This window comes from Arachis ipaensis, chromosome B6 (assembly GCF_059453495.1).
Source record: "Arachis ipaensis isolate K30076 ecotype BB chromosome B6, ASM5945349v1, whole genome shotgun sequence".
Lineage (NCBI taxonomy): Eukaryota > Viridiplantae > Streptophyta > Magnoliopsida > Fabales > Fabaceae > Arachis > Arachis ipaensis.
In genome coordinates, this window is record NC_142441.1 from 4,133,890 (window position 1) to 4,150,860 (window position 16,971).

At 31.5% G+C, this 16,971-nt stretch overlaps 1 protein-coding gene and 1 pseudogene across 4 annotated transcripts; both read left to right on the forward strand.

Annotated features, from left to right (window-relative positions):
- The first annotated feature begins 4,426 nt into the window (after positions 1 to 4,426).
- LOC107645432 (bZIP transcription factor TGA10) lies at positions 4,427 to 9,939 on the forward strand. 4 transcript variants are annotated; one of them, XM_016349453.3, is made up of 10 exons: positions 4,427 to 4,919; positions 5,000 to 5,115; positions 5,653 to 5,828; positions 5,910 to 5,981; positions 6,072 to 6,131; positions 6,226 to 6,303; positions 6,389 to 6,464; positions 6,558 to 6,829; positions 7,262 to 7,501; positions 9,592 to 9,939. In XM_016349453.3, exons 1-10 carry the CDS (start codon positions 4,759 to 4,761, stop codon positions 9,742 to 9,744), a joined length of 1,404 nt encoding a protein of 467 aa, XP_016204939.1. In that variant the 5' UTR covers positions 4,427 to 4,758; the 3' UTR covers positions 9,745 to 9,939. The 4 variants fall into 4 exon arrangements, with proteins under 4 accessions (XP_016204939.1, XP_016204940.1, XP_088347768.1 ...); XM_016349454.3 differs by having other exon boundaries at positions 4,457 to 4,919; positions 5,913 to 5,981; XM_088491642.1 differs by having other exon boundaries at positions 4,477 to 4,919; positions 5,913 to 5,981; positions 9,596 to 9,939.
- A 3,884-nt stretch (positions 9,940 to 13,823) lies between these two features.
- Positions 13,824 to 14,490, forward strand: LOC148554444 (protein tesmin/TSO1-like CXC 3; annotated as a pseudogene).
- The last annotated feature ends 2,481 nt before the right edge of the window (positions 14,491 to 16,971 follow it).

A 16,971-nucleotide genomic window follows, 5' to 3' on the forward strand; every position in this document is an offset into this window, starting at 1 on the left:
TTCTCTCAATCTTATACAATACCCCTGATCTAACTCCCTTAAACCCTACCATAAATATCAACATTTAAAGTTAATAAGAAAAATTAAATATTAACTATAAATTATTAGAATTTAGAGTGAGTAGGTCTAGTTTAACTCCAAAATCTAATTTATATGATGAATGATGAAGAAATATGGACTAAAAGTATATTTTAGAATTGAGAGTGAGTAGGTCTAGTTTAACTATAATTTAATTTTTTATCATTAGTTGGTCATTAATATTTAAAAATATGGACTAAAAGTATATTATTAAATTATTAGATTAAATGATGAATTGAATTGATGATTAAAAATAATAATAAAAAATATCAATAAATTTTGATGTGCTTAGCATTTCTCTAAATTTAATATAGATATGATTCATGTTATTGTTTTTACTTGTATGGTGACATTTTTTATCCATTCTTGTTTTTCTGCACACATGTTTGAAACTAAAAGGCTACGTAAGGACAAATTGTATATACAATAATACTTGAACACGTCTATATGAGTTCAATTAATGTTGATATTGCATAAATATATAGCTGGGTAAACAACTTTTAGAATGATAATTTTGTGTTAAGTTCATAAATTGAAAATTCACAAAACATGTATTTATTACTATAAATGATAAAATTTAGAATATATGTTGTCTCATCCATTCAATTTGAAGACTTCTATAAATAATCGATCGCCATAAAATAAATTAGTTAGTGTCATCACCTTGAGTCAACTAGTAATATATCTATAATCTAAGTGAAGCAAGACTTGCAAATAAAGTTAACCCTAAATGCCAAAATTAACAAAATGAAAGCACTATTATTAGTTTCTTCTTTATTCCTTCTTTAATTTGTTCTTCCCTGCCTTTTAGTTTTATTTAAATAATCTTGAAGAAATAATATAAATCCTTCTCTAAAAATATCTATGAGAATAAAGTCTCTCCTAATAGAATTTAACTAACTTTCATAAGTTACTAATTCTTTTAGTTTTATTACTAATTCTTTTTTTATTTTCTTGATCATCAGTAACAAATATATTCTAAAATAATTTTTAAAATAGTTTTTCAGCTGTTTTTTTTTTGTCCGCCGCAAATAATTTATGAAAAAGTATAGGGTACCAATATACTATCTACCAATTTATTGCTAACAATAATTAATTATTATATTTTAAATACATAATAAAAAAGATATATCCAGAAAATACATATATAAAGACACTTTTATTAGTCTCAACCATAAAAAAGACATTTTTATTAGTCACATCTACAAAGACACCTTCATTAAAGATTGTCATAAATAAGAGTTGGCAAAAGTTGACAGAAATACTATTGATAACATAACGGGTTGATACTTTATTAACCCAGTGATTTTACTTTAGTGTCAAACTGAGCTGACATTCGAATATATTCGATTGGGTTTTCAGAATCATGCAATAAACACATTTAATTAAGTGGTTACATCTAAAATTTCATGTCACCCACTTTGAAAACCTACTTTTGTGTTAGTTTTGTGGGTCAATATCACGTGCTCTAGCTCCCAAGGAAACTATTATTTCACTACTCCATTTTTGGAGTTGATATATTCCCTTATCTTATTACTAATCAAACATGTAAAAAATAATTTAATAAACACGTTGTTTGGACTGTAGAAGAGTCTTGCCTCCAACATCTAAACAAGTTTCACGGCATAAGAATATAATTCAAGTGGTATTGACTTTGGTGGGGTATTATATGTATTTGTTTTTATTTGTTTAAGATAATAATGTTGTGAATAGTATAGAAAGAGAATTTAGAATTTTAAAATAGCAATAAATGCTTTAAATAATTAACTTTGGTATACCAAGAAGCAAACTTGATGGGCTTCACATTGCATAAATGATTGCTAAAGTCAATGTTTTTAATTCTGTTAGGTAGGTTTATTTTGAGGTACTGAGAGAGACTGAGAAACTGAGACTCAATATCGTATTTGTTATTTCAGAGATTGGTATTAAAATTTTTGTCTCTGTTTCTAAAATTTCAATATTTCAATACCTCAAAAAAGTAGATACACAAGAGAATGAAATTTTTAGAGATGGAGACTGAAACTTTAATAACATTTTATACCTAAAATACTTTTATTTCAATTGATTAATTCTAATTTTACCCTTTATGCAAATTAAATTAGAATTTCATTTTTGTTTCAATTCCTGTCTCTCATTTTGCAAACAAAACACTGAAATTTATTTCAATCTCTATCTCTTAGTCTCTGCCTCTCAGTCTCAGTCTTTCCGTCTCTGTCTCTCCACCAAACACTACCTTAATTAATTAAGCTCTCTTTCAATCAACAAGTGTTACGTGTGATAGTAATAATAATATGCCTGTTGCAATATGTGTGCCTAATAACTTGAACTCCTATAATCTTGTGTTTAATTTAAGAGATTATTGGTTTTTTTTTTTTTCCTAATGTCAATTTTGTCCAAGTTGAAAACAACTTTTTGAAATAGATTATATAAGCATTTTCAACCATCCACCATATGGAGATAACTTACGTCTGATAGCTCGCGTGCTTCATATGGCTTTACTTATTCTATGTTTTTCGAGATAAATTCTTCACTATTGAAAACGATTTAATAATAAGATTCAACTTGTGACATATTTTTTTCTCGTCAAACATGAGGAATATCACTGTCTACTATTTCTATAGCTACAATAATGTCACGGTTAATGTAACACATAAGGAGTTAATATGTAATTTAATAATATATCCTTCGAAATCGTTAAGGGGGAATGTATGTTATTACTTAGCTCTCCAAGTTGACCAGGGATTTCAAAGTATTAAAATACAATACCCCGAACATAGAAAATAGTTATAGGTTATTATGAATTAGTTAGATTTAAAAATAAAAAATATTATATACACACCAAAAATTAATTATTAAAGATGCATGTCATTATATATTTATAGATATAAATATATCATTTTTATTTTTAATACATATTTTATATATTAATGACTATTTTTAATAATTGAGATTTTAGTATATTGCATAGTTGTTCAAAAATATATAAAATCATAATATAACTGCTACCTTTTATTACCTGATATGGGATCTATATAACAAGAAAAGAAAATAGGTTTGATTATTTTATTAGTTTTTATAATTTTATTAAATTTATAATTATATTTTTATATTTTTTAGTTAAATTTTTATATTATTTTTAATTTTATAATTATATTTTTTTGTCAAAAATTTTTAAATTAGGAATATTTAAAAAAAATATATATGTTAAAAATAATTAAATTTTAATTATGAATATTTTTAATTATAAAAAATATTTTATTAATTCTAATATTTTTTATATTCATCATAAAAAATTTAATTATAAAATTTAAAAATATAAAAATTTAATTAAAAATATAAATATTTAATTATAAATTTAATAAAATTATAAAAACTAATCGAATAAATCATCCAAAGAAAATAATATATAATGAAAGAGAGAGCGAGAGAGGACAAGGAAATAAAAATTTATATTTTTAGCTTGTGTAAGAGAAAATGAAGATTGATACTTGATAGGGGCAAATTAAGGAAACAATGATAATATAGAAGGGGGCAAATAATGTTTGAAAACAAAAGTGGCTAAGCAATCGTCCAAATGGACAGAGCCGCCTCAAGGATCTACGTGTTGTATTATGCTTTGCATGAAAATGTCAATAGTAAAAAGCTGAACACAAAGTATGACTTTTTGGTCATTTCACAATCCTTGAACAAAGACCTTCACACAAGGAAGCATAGATTTTTGAGGGAGAAAAAGGTTTATATATTTATATTTCATTTATTTCACTATTAACTTTTTTATTGTTAGATAAAATATAAGATTTACTTTATATACTATATTGTAAACGAAGGCATTTTTATTATATTTTAAAAAATTACTTAAGAGCCATTAAAATTTATTATTATTGATTATTATTTTTAATTATAAATTTTTTTATTTTAATATATTTTTTATTTATATTTTTAAATATTAATAATTAACTAATAACAAAAAATAATAAATTTTAATGATATTCTAATATTTTTTATACAACTTATAAAATATAAATAATTTTTAGAATATTAAAAATCTTCTAATATTATATTCTATCATATTATAACCAATATACAAATAAAAACAGATATAGAATATAAAAATGTAATATTAAAATACACTATGATATAATCTCATGTCATCATCTAAAAGAGTTTTAGGTTTGAATCTTATTCCTAAGTTTAGAAAAAAAAAAAAAAAGAGAACTTTTTTTTTAAATTTGTTTGTTATGGTGCGTGGTTTTTGGAGAGTGGTAGGGGGTTGATTGAAGACTGAAGAGGATGCCTGAGAGGACCGCTTTATCCCCACAAAATAAAATAAGAGAGTTCCAACTTCTTAGAAACTCATCTACTTCTATTAATAGCGATTATGAGAGAGAACGCGAACACAGACCTTAAATAAAAAATTAAAAAAGAAAAAAGAAAAACGAAGAAAGCTTATTGTCTTTTGTTTGGTAATTTGTTGGCATTCAATTTCCTCATACTTTCTCTCTCTTCTCCCATCTACTTATAAGCTATAATAGCCGACTCTCTCTCTTTCTTTCTCTGTCTTTGTATGGAGAAAGGAGAAATGGTTTTTAGTGGAAGAAAGCGAAGGCGGTTCGGCCATTGATGGTGGTTGCAGCAGCTTTAATTTTCTTGTGAGCAGAAGAAGAAACAGCAGCTTTTGGAATGGGTTCGAGTGTTAAGAGCAGCAACCAAGGAAGCACTCAACTTGAACCACTTCAACAACAACATCATCATCGTCATCAAATACAGCAAGAGCACCAAATCTCTTTCGGGATGATGCAATCTCCTTCATCATCATCCTCTATCATCCCGGGAAACTTGTTGTTAGTAGTGCATGCTTTATATTAATAATAGCGCCGTGTCATCAAATTCACTTTCTTATACTATTTTGTGATTTTGATAGAAACAAGGATTCAGGTGATGGTGGAGCTTATGATTTGGGTGAACTGGACCAAGCCCTTTTTCTCTACCTCGATGGACAAGCCGATCCCTCAAATACTCTTCATCAAGACCAAAGACGTGAGCTTTCATTTCATTTCTCTCTAACTTTTAGTTTGTTTTGGAGAATCTGTTTATTTTGCGGGGTCACAAGAAAAGCATGTCCAGCACCATAACGTTCGTAACTGCACCCTATAGTACTTGCTTTGACCGGATCCTTTCACATAAAGTGAAGAATAATGCCTAACGAAGCAGGATCAAACTGCAACTGCTCCACACATTTCCATTTCCCCATAAACTAAAATATAACCCAACCAACTTTCATTCCCTCTCTCTCTTATTATTGGTTGGAGGTGTGAGATGATGACATGTAACAAACCGGGTGTCATGATCTCCCTCAGGAATAACACATGTACTCAAAATTGAAGGGTTTTTTTTTTTTTTTTTTTTTTTGGTAGCGCTACAAAATGCGTGATACCATCCACGAGTACAGTTCTGAGAACTGTATACATTTTCTTGTCTCTTTATCATTGTGTCCCTTATTATTTATACAAATAGGTAGATAAATATAATAAGGATAATTAATTAACTGATTGATGTTGATGAATGACTCGGCAGAGAAGTCATCATCATCCGGAATGAGGCCTCATACTCTCAACATTTTCCCCTCTCAGCCTATGCACGTTCACCCATCATCATCCAATTCCAAGGCAAGTATGGAGTTAGTTTCTGCTTCCAAGAACGTACCCGCTTCTGCCACTGCTCCTCCTCCTCAACCACCTAAACCTGTCAAGGTACACTCTTTCACATGTCTAACAAACTAACCGCCAAATAATAAGTTTATTTTTTGTTAATTATTATATATATCCGTGTAGCAGCGAGAGAGTAACCGCAAGGGTCCGACCTCAAGTTCTGAACAAGAAGGGCCCAAAACACCAGACCCCAAGGTTTTAATTATTTATATATTTTTTGGTTTAATCAATCAATCAACGTTAATAATAAGCTAAGTGTGGTTTATTTCATATATTTACGAACAGACACTGAGACGACTTGCTCAGAATAGAGAGGCAGCTCGCAAAAGCAGGCTTAGGAAAAAGGCAAGTCATCATGATTATTCCTAAGAAATAATTAACATCATTTTTGGAATATAAATTAAAAGAATAATCTTACCATAATTAATTACTGTCTCAGGCATATGTTCAGCAGCTAGAATCCAGTAGGATTAGGCTTAATCAGATTGAGCAAGAGCTACAGCGTGCTAGATCTCAAGTAACAATAATAATCTATCTCATCTTCAATTGGTTCAAAGTTTTACTTTGAGTAGTTGAAATTAATTTTGTTTTTGTATATTTAGGGCATATTCTTCGGTGGAAGTGGAGTTATGGGTGGAGAACAAGGTCTTGGTGTGGGTATTAATGGCATAAGCACAGGTCCCTATTAGCTACCTCTTTGCGCAACCGTACCTTGCTTTATTAATTGGAATTACGTGACAGTGACGTGTGTGTGTGCGTGCGTGTTTTCAGAGGCTGCAATGTTTGACGTAGAATATGCTAGATGGCTAGAGGAGCACCACCGCCTAGTGTGCGAGCTGAGGGCGGCGGTGCAAGAACACCTACCTGAGAACGACCTCAGACTCTTTGTGGACAATTGCTTGGCGCATTACGACCAAGTTATGAACCTCAAGGGTTTAGTGGCCAGATCCGACGTCTTCCACCTTGTTTCCGGCATGTGGAAGACTCCGGCTGAGCGTTGCTTTATGTGGATCGGTGGATTCAGGCCCTCAGAACTCATTAAGGTACCTCCAACATTCTAATCCCAAAATAAAAAAATCCAGAGAAATTCGTTTGCAGCCTTTAGCATGTTCACTATTCATAATAAATTGATGGTTATTATTATCACATTATATTCTTAAATTTGTTGTATGCTCGATTTTTGTAATGTTAAAATTTATGGTATGGTGTGGGTAGAGTGAGTGGTGCATGCGGAGATGGGGGAGGGAAATTGATAAGAATGCATGAAGTCTGTTTTGTCGGTGGGGCTAGAACGAAGAAAAATAGGAGGGGTTATGGAAAAGGATTTATTGTTTGTCATCAATGAATGAATGACGAAAGATTTCCGGTATTGGGTGGAGTTAGGCTTCATATCCATAAAGCCAATACCCCTTTAACCCCCTATTAAACTCTTTCTTTGCATATACTAATTTATTTATATACATATACAATGCAAGATTATGGTGAGTCAAATAGAGCCTCTGACGGAGCAACAAATACTTGGGATATGTGGGTTGCAACAATCAACACAAGAAGCAGAAGAGGCTCTTTCCCAAGGCCTTGAGGCTCTCAATCAATCTCTCCTGAACACTATCACATCAGATTCTTTGAGCTCTCCTCCTGTTATGGCTACCTACATGGGACAGATGGCTCTCGCCATGAACAAGCTCGCTACTCTTGAAGATTTCGTCAAACAGGTACATTCTTGAATCATGTTTATTAGTGATGAATTGAACTTGCTTGTGTCATCCCCACGTTTCCAATTTGGGTAGGCTCACCTGCTAGCTCCTACCCTATGAACCATTCCTTTCCATGCATTACATGGAATCTACAAACACATACACATTATTTTATATTATAGAAACATTTCAACTGCACTTGAGACTATTGGTGTTTCAGTTGTTTTAACCGGTGATTTCAATTAATATATATTATATATATTTTTTATAATTCAAATCAACGATTAAAGTAATTGGTGTACCGATACTATCGGTGCACTTGAAATGTTTCCTATATTATATATATATAAACTTGCAATGATGTTATATCTCGAAAAGGACTCTAGTTCCTTTCGCCTTTCTTTGCTACAATTACTTTGGATACCTACAAACACATCTACATACACCTTAATTAGGGAAAATTCATACATGTAGCTAAGCTTAAAGTGGTTGCAGCTTGGAAAATTATTTGTTCAAAAGAAATGATTGGATAAAAGGCATTGCAGAGATATGTAGATATGGTACATACATTTCATTAATATAGAATATCTAAGGCTTATCAGTTAATTTTTGGTTTTCATATATAATATCAGCTAAGTTTAATTTTGTGTGTGCTAGTGTGATCGTATACACGTGACACTTTAGTGGTCCCTCACTGAAATATGTATCCCTAGAGAGCCCCATATCGGTGTGATGTCATGGTCGTAACCGTTTGACTTGAAGACACCACATAGACCCTTCACCGTAATAACTTCCTCTTTGACCACTTTCCATTTCTGAAACCACAACAAAACCATGAGTGCTGACGACTAATGTGCCATTCAATTTTCATTTTTTGTCTTTGACCCTTTGGGTTAATTAGAGTGAGCCTAATATAATGTTACATAGATATTGACATGCGGTGTAGGTGAGCTTTTGAATACAATGGTACAACACCCACTTTTTCTAAGTATGAATAGGACTAGTTGATTTGGAATATTGTTGTAGTTGTATTAAGTTGAGTGAACCGGTAAATTACTAAATTTCTTTATAAAATTATTGTACCACGGAATTAATCTGCACCTGCTAAACGGCCATCTCAATAATTCTCCAATCTATGTATATAATATGTGTTAGTTGGTTCAACAACTTGTCTTAATTTCTATATATGAATATATAGATGATCTTAACTACAAGTAATCCAATAAAAAATAAAGAATTGCCAACAAATGAAACAAGAGGAATCTTAATTAGGTAGAGAAAAACTAATCAAATTGATTATGAGTTTCTAGCCCAGTTAATCTGTAGGATGATCTTTCAGTCATACAGTTTGACCAGTTTTCGGACTTAAGATTTGTTTTGGACATATTCTAGCCACAATGCAATTTTGACATAAAATTTCTTCGGTGATCAATGGTCCACCAAAGGCTCTTCTTCTGTTATCATTATTATTAATTGTTTTTGCCATTTTGGATTCAGAAATTCAATCTTTGAAAGTATGTTCTGAACAATGCTAATAATTATCAACATCCTTGAAAAATGAAAACAATCTATTGTCTATATATGTATAGTCAATACTAATCAGTAATATAATATATAATAATAAAAAGGCGTTTAATGGCTCCGTTACAAATCTTCTAGTGTGTGTACTCCTGAAGTGTTTTAATGAAAGACCCTTATTTTGACTATGAATTTCTCATCATAGTTTTGTTTTCAAAGTTTGACTCAGAAAATAAGGCAGTTCTATAGTTTCTCTTCCATCCTCTCCTTGTCTATATGTCTGACCATATTATATGTTAGAATAGTATTTAAATATTAGTCAGAATAATATATTTAAATTTATATTAAATAGTTATGTTTATTGTTTTTATTTGTTTACCACTTTAATTCCTGTATTTTGTATCATATTGACACATAATTTATAAATATACAGATCTTTTATCTAGTCTTGGTTTCTAACACAGTTTATGCACATAATAATATGTAATGTAACAACCATATGTATACATGCATGCATACATTGGTACAATATAATTTGAGTAAAACAATTATGAGATAGAATGAAATAATTTGTTTGAAACTTGTTGTAGGCAGATAATCTACGGCAGCAAACGGTGCACCGTCTGCATGAGATCCTAACGACGCGGCAGGCGGCGAGGTGTTTTCTGGCGATAGCGGAGTACTTCCATCGCCTGAGAGCCCTCAGTTCTCTCTGGTTGTCCCGTCCTCGCCAGGATCAGTAGCAAATGCATGCATGGCACAGGGTTATATATAGATATAGCATGTGACCGACCTTTAATTTATAGCTTCTTAATTTCTCTTTTCAACTTCGAAATTTAATGTTCTATTTAGTCTAGTCAATTTCACGCTCTAGATCATCACTCATCATCTGTATAGATAGACAGATAATTAATATATAGAATTGAATTTAACAACTACTATATAGATCTTGTATATATATATATATTGAAACATATGTTTCGCTAGAGTCTTAATCAGTTGTTTTTCTAATGAATGGAATTTATGAACCTAGGAGGCTAGAAGAGTGAAGAGTGGAAGAGAAAGAGAAATTGAGTTTTGGCTTCAAATATGAAAGCATGGTTGGGCATGGAGGGTTTGCATGCATCGGCTGTTGAACCATCGCTATTGATGAATGAGTTATGAATGAATGGATTAGGTGGTCCATTCTTATGATGTTGGTTTTGCAAACATATACAATTAATATCAAATGTCTGAACCAAGTTTAAATTAACTATTTTATATACAATATCAACTTCTTCCTTGCATGCCAAGCCATTCTTTCCAAGTTTCAAACACTATATTTTTCAAGCAATCCCCATCAATCACATTTTCTACCAGATAGATAGAATCTCTAGTGTGTTCCCACCGTGCATTTTCGATTTTCTTAAACCATTAACCATTTTATAAAGGAAAAGTATATGTAACTAATTCTAAATCGGTTAAAAATGGAACAACTTAATTAATTATAAATATAATAATTAGTTTTATTTATTTATGATTTAAAATATTGGTTATTAAATGTTTCACCATATTCAAATTAGGAGGAGATACCTTCAGTATCATTACAACGTGAATCACGGAAACTGATTCAATTAACTTCCGTCTTTTCATCCTCCTTCCCTCTTTAAATGCCTAAAACATGATAAATTATAAAATAGATTCAGAACCATCCAATTTACAAGGAAAAGAAACATCTTAATGCCTAGCATAAACATTATCTACGTAGAGATTTTGAATTCACCTAGAGGCATTTGACTGGTTTTTTGTTGAAACCATCTTGGTTCCTATCATTATTGTTTTATAAATATTTTTTAGAAAAACTTTAATCTTCTTTGAATTATATATGATAATTCATAAATTATACATACTATAAGCTGATATAATTAATCATTCTTCTAATTGATTTGCAATTTTAAACATTCTTCTAATACAGTGAAACTTAAGGTAAAACGATTATTACACCTTCTATAAATTGTGATTAACTCCCCATCATTTTTAATATACCAACTCTGACACGCCTCTTGTTTTTTTCTTTTTAGTCACTTATCAAATTTGACTAATTTGATGTGTTAGTTCGTTGAAATTTTAAAAAGACTATTGTTTAATTCTTAAGAAAAGTTATTTTCTTCTTCCATATAATTATTGGAACATTACTTCTTAGTTAAAGAAGGGAAAGTTCATCACTCCAACAAAATTCAATTCACATATTGGTATACTCACATGCATGCCTTTAATCAAGTTACTTTACTCAACTTCTTTATTCTTCACCATCTTGTTGAACATAATAGTTACTAATCAGACAAATAGAAAATAGAATAAATGGTCACGCATCTATATGTTAGTTAGAATTTAGAAACTTCTCTTCATTTTAACATTTCATTCATCGATCAAATGATAACATGCATGAATGCACTAGTGATATAAAATAATACCAACTTCTTCCATTTTTCACCAAAGTCTTTTTTTTCCTCTCCTAATATACCGTGCTTGACTGCTTGCTAGTCTTCTAAGAACATGTACTACCTTTCTTTTGTTGAATTGGCTTAGCTTTTAGTATGTAAGTAATTTTCAAATTTCACATCACCTATCTGAAATTTAGTACTCTTGAAGTTTTTTTTTTTTTCTCTATCTCTCATCATTAAGCAATGGTAGTACTTTAATTAATAAGGTGGACAGCGTTCGAAATTGGATGTAATCAAGAAGTCAACCAAACAGAATATATATAAATTAAACTAGTTGCAATCAAGTTGGAGTTAATTCTCATCAATTCCCTTATTAGATACTTGAATATTGAATTATATACCATTAGTCTTTGCTTAATTAATGTAACAATGGCTATTTTATTTTATTTTATTTGCTACTGCTTTGAATATGAGGTATGTTTTTAATGCATCTGTTTTATCAAAGAGGTTTTTCTTTTTCTAATCCAAGAAAAATGTCTCTGAAAAATTAAGGCCATAATAAAAATATTAAGATCAAAATTAGGGTGGCAATGGGACGGGTTTTTGCTCAACTCCGTCCCGCCGTACAACAATTCGTATAGAACCCGCCACACTTCTATGGTAAAACGTTGAACCCTAACTCGCCCCTGCGGGTATCTTCCCGCTCCTACCCGCCCCTATAATTATTAAAATCCAATAAATAAAATTAAATTTTAAAATTTGTATAATTATCATCATATACATAACATAAATTAAAGTAAAAATTTAAATATGATATAATATTATTAATCATTTATTAATTATTTGACATATATTATATATATAGCGGGGTGGGTATGACCTAAATCCGACTCCGTCCCGCCCCTCCCAAGAACCCGTCCCGCTAAAAACCCGCCCTGGTGCAGAACGGGTAGGGGCGGAGTGGATACCCACGGATTTGGATGGTGTTGCCATCCCTCATCAAAACAATAGAAATATATTAATAAAATTTAATGAGAGAAATTACTTTTTTTTTAAAGAATATACATCTAAGACTTGATTTTTTTTTATGAAAATGGGACTGCGAATATCGTCCGGAAAAAAAAAGGTAGAAAATAGTAATAATTTTGGACAAAAGAGTCCTCTACAATCAAGAAGACTATTGATAAAAAATAAAGTAAATACTCTATGGGCCTTGGGCCTCATTATGATACCAAAGATGGAATGCCATTATAGTCCATCAGGTTTTCTTTTTAAAAGCAAGCTATCCTATGCACCTCTAAAGTGCGTGCTAGTTTACGAATCGAAAAACGAAGTGCTACTGCCTAAAACAAAAAAAGACTGCCATTGCTTCCATGGATTTAACTTTAAAAAAGGTGCAGTTAATAGTTATTTACCTCTCACTGTGAAGTCACACAAAAGTTGAATAAGAGCTAAATTATTTGCATTCCAAAGTTTCAACTTTCAACAATCAATTTCTATCAGTATTTTTGTTTTTAAAAAATGCTACAAGACTAGTAGAATTTATTATTTTTTGATCAACACATAACCATCAATATTGAAATGTGTAAATTAAAAATATGTTATTAAATTATTAGACTAAAAAAAATAAATTATGACAAAAATAATAAAATCTTTTAGTTTTTGATATTTTTTTAATTTTTTTATCGAAAATAATAAACGAAAGTATTATTAATTGAAGTCAAAAGTGAGTAAGGAGATTATTGCAGACAATGATGCCAATTGTCATCTCCGTAAGAAATTGATTGTTAAAAAGTGTGTTAGAATATAATTAAAATCAATTAGTATTATTTAATATATTTAAATATTTATATAGAATATTATAATAAAATTATGAAAGAATGAGAAAAGGAAAGATTGATTATTCATTGTGGGAGAGGTTAAAAAAAAACATAGTAATTTTTCACCGAAAAGATGATAGTTTATATATCCTCTTCAAGGAGGATACCATGCATGATTTTAATACCATAATAAAATTATGAAAGAATGAGAAAAGGAAATATTGATTATTCATTGTGAGAGGGATTAAAATAAGAAACATGATGATTTTTCACCGAAAAGATGATAGTGTATATATCCTCCTCAAAGAGGATACCATGATTTTGATACCATAATAAAACTATGAAAGAATAAGAAAAGATGAAAAATATTTATTATATGTTATTGTTTATTCCGTTCTCGCAGTCGCTGCTCAATAATATTTGTTGATCATAATAATTTGGCTACTCTACCTCATTAAGAAACATATCCACATCTGATTCGAAAACCTGCATATACTGTAAGAAGTAACTATTATCGGCAAATAGATGTTGAATTTGATAAATATATAAAATCTATCACCGTCTCACATATTTATTGTGATGGGCTCTTGTGATAAGATGAAAGGAGGAGCTGTAGATATTGTTTCTAGTGGTGGTAACAAGAAAGCGAGTGACAATAGCAACTGCTGCAACTGCCAAAAGAGTTAATGCTTGCAACTTTATTGTGAATGTTTTCATGCTGGAAATTTGTGCAATGATTCTTGTACTTACAAAGCGTACATGAATAATGAGAACAATAAGGATAAAGTGTATAAGAAGAAAAAAAGAAATAGAATTACGTGATCCAGAGGCGTTTCAACTCAAGATTATTTTTGGTGAGAACGAAGCAGCAAGGCACAGAAAAGATTGCAACTGTAGGAAGTCAAAGTACAAGAACAAGCATTGCGCTTGCTTTAGTGCTGGATTTGGTTGCTCTAATCCGTGTAAATGTGACGGTTGCATGAATGAGTATGGAATCGTCAATCCCCAACAAGAACAACATGTTTTGACTAAAGATAATAATAATGGCGGCAACAACATTATGATGGATAATGGATCATCTCAATTTCAACATCTATTTACCGATAATGATTACTTCTTACAGTATATGCAGGTTTCTGAATCAGATGTGGATATGTTTCTTAATGAGGTAGAGCAGCCAGATTATTATGGTCAACAAATGTTACTGAGCAGTGACGGCGAGAATGGAATCAACAATAACATATAATAAAAATTCTTCATCTTTTCTTATTCTTTCATAGTTTTATTATATTATGTTTTTTTTTATTTCGATTCTCTTAACACCTATAAATATCCTTCTATATTGTATTATTCAACTAAAATACACACAAATCCTCTCTCTACTGCTCTCTCTTCCCCTTTCTAACATGGTATCAGAGTGATGGTATCCTCCTTGAGGAGGATAGGTTATTTTTCTTATGGTGAAATTACCGTATTTTTCATACTTTTTTTCGTACCATTTTTTTCCTTCTCTTTTGTAAATGATTTGATACTTTTCTTACCTCATCGATTAGCTCATCCACTACTTACTTATTCTCGTGGAGAAATCATATGTTTTTCGTTACCTTCCAATAGTTTACCATCTCTTCGCACTTTGTCACTTTTCACCAGTTTTTCGGCAGTTTGCCATCTTTTCAACAGTTTTTCGGCAGTTGGCCCCTCTTGCGGCAGTTCCGTTTGAGTTTCCTTCTATCAGTTTCGTCTGCGTTCCCTTCCAACAGTTTCGTCTGCGTTCCCTTCCAATAATTTCGTCTGCATTTTCTTGTGGTAGGTCCGTCTACACTTCCTTGTAGAAGTTTCATCTGCGCTTTTTCACTACAAGAAATAATGTAATTATCGATGCTAAAAATCGACGGCCAGATTTTCCGTCGATACTTTTTGACGGCTTGTCGTCGATAAAATGAAAAAGAAATTATTAAAAATAAAATATTAAAATCGAGGACCATGTCGTAGGGGTGCACATGGGCCGGGTGAAGCCGAATTTGATGTGACCCAGACCCGGCCCAAAATATACACCGGGTCTATTTATTAGACCCGAACCCGACCCTAGACCCGATGAAACCAATACACTTTCGGGCCACAATTATACCGGGTAAAAGCCGGGCTGTCAACATTACATTACGTTGATACCTTTTTGTAAGTTAGTATGTAAAAATATCCAAATTTCAAAGACTCTAACCATTAGTTAACATGGTAAAATTCACTTAGAAAAATATAACAAGAACCAACCCTTCTTCAAAATTAAAGCATAACCACAATCAATACTAATATTGTCTAATAATACCAAATATTTAAATCAATACAAATAACACAATCTTATGTATTAGTCTAAAGTTTTATGCATTCTAAACATAAAACATTAACTTATAGTCTTATAATGACTAATAACACAAAATATTTAGGTTTACAATACTTAAATTCCACATAAGAATAGTCATGATCTATCACTAATAATACAAAATATTAATTGTGTATGATGACCGGGCCACCGGGTGACCCGAGCTATGGCCCGGACCCGACCCGAAACAATGACCGGGTCTATTTTTGAGACCCGTACCCGACCTTAAACCCGATGAAATCACACCAAATTAGTCCCTAAAGTGTTCGGGACCGGGTCGGGTCTGTGCACCCCTACCATGTCGTCTATTATTTTAGCAACCTTCTAGCACCTTCATTTTATCGTCACATTATCGGCAAAATGGTGGGTGAATTTTTTTTTTAAAAAAAACCGACGGACCAGATGTCTATTTTAATATAATTATAATATCGACAGCTTTTACTGTCGATAAATTTAGACAATTGAGATTTCTTTCTAAAACTTGATGGATGGTGTAAATTTATTATATAAAATAGACGGTTAAAATGTTGATTTTTATTTAATTAAAATCGACAAAATTTTCGTCGATTTTTATCAACAAAAAATCATCTCCGCGTTAACTCCCGCATTCACCGTCTCACTCAATTTTCCCAAAATTAATCCCAAACTTTTAGAGATTCAGAACATACATTAATTAACCCCAAAATCTCAGTGAAGCTGATGCTTTTTCTCCAATGCCCGAGAGTAGAGGCCAGAAACAGAGTCACGGTCACGGAAAGAGGCAAAGAGCCGCCGAAAAACAGAGCTTCTTCTTCTTCTTCTTCAAGCCTACTGACGCGCCATCCTCTTCATGTAAATCCCTTTCTCTCGTGCTCTCTCTCTCTCTCTCTCTCTCTCTCTCTCTCTCTCTCTCTCTCTCTCTATCACTCTGTCACATTGTGATTCTTCTTCTTCTCTGCCGCCGAGCCCGCCACCGCACCATCCTCTTCATGTAAGTTCCTCTCTCTCTCTCTCTCTCTCTCTCTCTCTCTCTCTCTCTCTCTCTCTCTCTCTGATTTGTGATTTGTGAATCTGCATGTAAGTTCTTCTTCTTCCACAGATTCGTCGTTACAACATCTTTGCCGATCGCCATCGCTATTAGCCCATCGCCGTCGCAGCTTCTTGTAAGTTCCTCTCTGTCTCTCTCTGATTATTATATTTATTTTTTTAGTTTTATATCTGCTATTTTCATCATGAAATTCTGAATTTGCATTTGTTAATAACAATTGCATCAATATTACTGAAACCTAGTTTAGCATAATCAATTCTTCTTGCGCTTGTTGTTTATTTTGCTTTTGTTAATGTGGAATCTAAAAACAAGAATCAGAACGG

What these genes read in the sequence shown, in the direction of transcription:
- LOC107645432 (XM_016349453.3), top strand. Translation starts at nt 4,759, where the DNA reads ATGGGTTCGAGTGTTAAGAGCAGCAACCAAGGAAGCACTCAACTTGAA. An exon ending in AACCACCTAAACCTGTCAAG is followed by an intron (nt 5,829 to 5,909) that starts GTACACTCTTTC and finishes ATATCCGTGTAG; the next exon opens with CAGCGAGAGAGTAACCGCAA. An exon ending in GGCCCTCAGAACTCATTAAG is followed by an intron (nt 6,830 to 7,261) that starts GTACCTCCAACA and finishes ATACAATGCAAG; the next exon opens with ATTATGGTGAGTCAAATAGA.